General features: G+C 46.9%; 1 protein-coding gene across 1 annotated transcript; it reads left to right on the top strand.

The window, feature by feature from the left end:
* Window positions 1-1,461: 1,461 nt before the first annotated feature.
* LOC119345158 (NAC domain-containing protein 100-like) lies at window positions 1,462-2,902 on the top strand. Its single transcript, XM_037615347.1, has 3 exons — window positions 1,462-1,663; window positions 1,913-2,187; window positions 2,270-2,902. Exons 1-3 carry the CDS (start codon window positions 1,462-1,464, stop codon window positions 2,900-2,902), a joined length of 1,110 nt encoding a protein of 369 aa, XP_037471244.1.
* The last annotated feature ends 2,208 nt before the right edge of the window (window positions 2,903-5,110 follow it).

Below are 5,110 nucleotides of genomic sequence, written 5' to 3'. Positions count from 1 at the left end.
ATCCGTATGTAGACCTTATTGAAATCTCTACGAAAACACTAACGCCCACACGTGTGGGCGTTACCCAACTCGCACACACGTCCGGATCGCCGTTCACTGTCTTTTGCACGAATCTTAACACGAAAAGGTGGATTTGGTGTGCCACGTAGGACGGGGCTGGTGTGTGGGCGTTGGAGATTTTGCCCACACGCCCGCACCACGCTGTTTGCCAGCTGCGTTGTGTGGGCGAACTGCTTTTCGCCCACACAGCCACCACCTAGGTCATGCGCGTGTGGGCGAACTGCTTTTCGCCCACACGACACTCCTACCTTGTGGATGGCAACTGCACTTACACGAACGTGGCAACTCGGTACACACACATGGCAACTGTGATTCTTTACTACACGGCAACTGCAGTTACGCGAACGTGGCAACTCGGTGCACACACATAGCAACTGTGATTCTTTGCTACACGGCAACTGCAGTTACGTGAACGTGGCAACTCGGTACACACACATGGCAACTGTGATTCTTTGCTACACGGCAACTGCAGTTGCGCGTACGTGGCAACCAGATAAACATACATGGACACTGTGATTAACAATACATGGCAACTATGGTTGGACCACACGTGACAACTAGGTAAACACACATGGTAACTACTGTTTGGACCATATGTGGCAAGTAGTTAATCACACACGGCAACTACGGTTTGATTACACGCGACAACTACCATAAATTAGACATGTCAACTATAGTTAACCAAAACAGATAGAGTTGCCATGCTTTTACAACTACACTTGCCATCCCAAATAACTACATCTGCCAACCAGGATGGCAACTAAATCGTCATCCCGCGGGGTACCAAACGTAGCTGTGTCAGGACGTGTGGGCATTTTTGTTTCGTGCCACACGCACGGGGTGGAGATGAGTAGTATTTGTTGGACGTGTGGCACGAAGTAGCCGCGCCCACACGTATGAGCAATTCTAATGTCCGCCCACACACAGTCCTTGTGGGCTGCCTCCTACTCACACCACACACGGTGTGTGGGTGCATGTCGTATATGCCACACGTGTGGCAGTTATCAGCGTCCAATCTCTAAAAAAGACTTAAATTTAGGTACGGAGGGAGTAGCTAGGTCAATCGGAGAAAAGCATGCAGTTTTGGGAGAAATTAGATTGATGGGGGATAGTAGTTCTGTAGCAGAAAAACTAATTCCAGAGGAATTAAGTTGATTTGAAAAGTCTTGTTCATGCGCATCATACTACTACGTGGCCCAAGGGCATTTCAGGAAATCAAAAGGTGAATGCTTTGTGAAGACGGCTTGCCCTCGTGTACAAGAAGTTGGCCTCCGTCTATATAAGGAGGCCTCGTGTACATGTGTGCTCCCATCCACTCCAAAGTACGTAGCCCACCATCGATATACTACCAACATCTCCTCCCTCAATAAATTCCTGCGTGCTCACGTCGAGGAGGCCGCCATGGCCGACACTGCACGGTCGGCGGTGGCAGCGGGGGTGGCGGAGGAGCTCCCCCTTTCTCTCCTGCCCGGCTTCCGGTTCTACCCGACGGACCAAGAGCTCGTCGTCTGCTTCCTCACCCGCAAGGTCCTCGGCCTCCGCATGGAGCTCGACATCATCCCCATGGTGGACCACTGTAGGTTCGAACCCCATGAGCTACCAGGTACTGCACACGAGTACAATCTTGGGTCACAACACATGCATATGTTTCAAATCAAACCGTACTTGTCTATGCGCGCGCCTCCCGTTATTGCAATATTCGCTGTCAGTTTAATTTATACATGCATGATCAGTACGTACAAAAAGATCGTTGCACTAGATTAAGTTGATTCTTCTTTCTTTGCGAGTGAAGTAGTAGTAGTATATGTCAATTGACTTGATGAATATTCCTTATGTTTGCACCTGCCCGCAGCCAAGTCGTTCTCGCCGAGCACAGGCGACCCCGGGGCCAAAGTGGTGTGCTACTTTTTCGCGCCAAGGGGCCGAAAGTACCCAACCGGGCTTCGCATAGACCGGGCAACAGTGAACGGGTTCTGGAAGTCCACCGGGAAAGACCGCCCCGTCATGCAGAACGGCACCGTCGTCGGCATGAAGAAGACGCTCGTGTTCCACGCCGGCCGTGCGCCTAAGGGCACGCGCACCGACTGGGTCATGCACGAGTACCGCCTCCACGGCCACCACATCCAGGTATCTTCCTATCTTTATTTTCTTGATAAAGTTGTAATTGAGCTCCATACCTCACATACACGTGAATGGCTGATCTGATTAGGATAGATACGCCTTGTGTCCGGTCTTCAACAAGAAGACAGTGACCCCATCGACGGATGTGTCCAGTGGTGCCGATGTGGATGAGGATCCAATGCACTTTGTGCCCGGCGGCTTTGACATGAACCCAGATCTGATGGAGTACATGTTTGACGGCACCAACTCTGGCAACGATCCGAAGCAGTCCATGCTTGGAGGCGTCAAGACGGACAAGTATCCGATGGAGTACATGTCTTCCAGCACCAACTCGGACAAGAATCCCAGGCAATTCATGCTTGGAAGAATCGACTCAGAATATGATCCGATGAAATCCGTGCTCCGTGCCATCGGCACAGACAATGATCCCATACAAGTTGAATCCGAGTCAAACAGTCCAACTGCTAACAATGATCTGATGCATTTCTTGCTCGACGGCGTCGGCACTGACAAGGATCACATACAGGTCGAGTCCAACTCCGATTATGCTATCGCGGGCAATGGAGGGGTGCAATTCCTAAGCGGTGGCGGCGACAAGGGCAAGGGACGGGAGCAGGTTGTCACTGATCGCGACATCACAGAAAAGGGAGGCACGAACTATGTGACCGTTGACATGGAAAAAGAAGACGCAGGCACGAACTATGTGGATGGAGTTTGTTAATCAGAAGAGACATGAGAGAACTACCAATATTGTTGTCGATTCTTGTCAATTGTAGAGTGTACCATGTCCGCATGGCATAAATTGTTGATTATTGTCATTTGTGGAGTAAGATATGTACCCATAAATATAGTTTTATACATATGCATAGTGCATATATTTTGATTTTCACATTTATTTTGATGTTGTTATAGTACTATGTATGCACTCCTGTACTGGGTCACATGTTTCAAATCTAATCTTAGTTTTTTTGTGTGTGTGTGTGTGCGCGCGCGCTATATTTGGATTCGCTGTGAGTTGAATTTACACATGAATGATCTGCAAAAAGGATAGGTGCAGCATGAATTGACTGGATATCCATAACCTTTTTAATAAGCACTATGTCAATTGAGTTATGATATGTGTGTTTTCACCTGCATACGCGTGGAGCCAAATTATTATGGCATAGCACAGGCAATCCCGGGGAAAAGTTGAGTGGTACATGTTCGTGACGAGGGGCCGAAAATATCCAACCCGGCTTCACATGGAGCGGGCAATGCTGAAAGGGTTCTATAAGTCCACCATCAAGGACCGCCCTGTCATGCACAACGGCACCGTTGTCAACATGAAGAAGACACTTGTCTTCCACAATGGCACCGTGAGGTAATAAATTAGGACAAATCCGGCTAACAAATTAGGACGGATAAGGGCTACTACCTCCGCTTGTTTATTAGGCCTCCTGTTATGTTCAATCAAAGTTTGATCAACTATCTGACAAACAAAATATGAAGTATATGCTATAAAATGTATATTGTTGGATTTGTATTTGAAAGTGGTTTAGAATGGTATAATTTTATGACATGCATATACTTTCTATTTTAATTAAATCTATGATCAAATGTTAACACAAGATAAGGGGGGTATAATAAACATGGATGAAGGGTGTACTTACTATGAATGAGGTTAAATCAGGATTTTGGAATGCTACTTGCTTACTACAAGTTGAGCTAATAAATCGGGACATAGGAATGCTACTTGCTTACTACCGACTTTAAGGAGAAAGGCTACACTTGAGACAAAATTTATACATGGAGTAAAGAGAAAGAGTATAGTGATATAACACACATAGTGGTAGCGACGCCACAATTTGAAACAATAGACACCCAGCAACAGCAGTAGAGCCAGATGCTCCCTTCGATGCTGTTATATCTGAATATAATTCAAAATCACAAATTGCACGGTCCATAGGTTAAAATGACCGTTAGCCTATGATAATGGCGTAAATTTTCAACATCTGTAACAACATCCACACCAAGCAAGCAAGTTGTGCACGTGTGGTTCAAGAAACCATTCACACTAAACTGGGACTAATCAACAGTCCTAAAGAAAAATTGCGCACAGGGTTTCTTAAATCCACAAACTTTTGATTTCTCTTAATTCGGTGAACGTTTTTACAACTCTGTGCACATTTTTTGAAATTCGTGGACATTTTTAAAAGTGCTAAACATTTTTTGAGTTCAGGATTTTTTTTGGTTTCAAATACCTTTTTTTTTTTAGAAAAATCAATGGTCATGCAGCATGCTGGCGATGGAGCGACCGAGCAAAAACAACTACCTAATTGGCCCCAGGCCGGGCGGGCAGGTATCAGGTGATACAGGAGCTTACACGCTCCCGTGATACGAATTTCTGCGAACCGTTCGATCAGATATCCAACGGTCACAAACAGAGCTCCTTCAACTTTGTAAAAAATCCTTTAAGAATCTGATTTTTTCATCCAAGTCCAAGAGCATGGCTGTCACAAATAGATCTCAGATCCAATGACTCATGAAAGCCTGTATCATGGTAGCACCTAAACTCTCGTATCACCTGATATTTTCCCCGGGCGTGCTATGGCGCACATTAGAATGGGCTCCAAGAGACCTTGTCTTTAGGGCCTTATCCAATTGCTGCAGGGCTTGTTGTAAAAAAAGGACACTCGTAGAACTGAGACTTAGTGAGGCAGCACAACCGCAAGGGGGTTGGACCCGCCCGCCCTTGATGGAGGTCAACTGTGCCAACAACAAGCAGCGACGATAGACGAGGTGTGATCGTGTGAGGCGATTGATTAATCCAACACGTTCCTCTACCTCCCCTCTGCCGCCACCGCCTTCATCACGCGCTCCATGCACCTCGTTGTCACGTTCCTCCACCTCCCCTCTGCCGCTGCCTCCCCACCGCCGTTGTCACATTCTT

The sequence above is a fragment of the Triticum dicoccoides genome, unplaced genomic scaffold (assembly GCF_002162155.2).
Source record: "Triticum dicoccoides isolate Atlit2015 ecotype Zavitan unplaced genomic scaffold, WEW_v2.0 scaffold210467, whole genome shotgun sequence".
Classification (NCBI taxonomy): Eukaryota; Viridiplantae; Streptophyta; class Magnoliopsida; order Poales; family Poaceae; genus Triticum; species Triticum dicoccoides.
The sequence above is the reverse complement of the archived record's forward strand: the minus strand, read 5'-3'. Positions and strand labels throughout refer to the sequence as shown.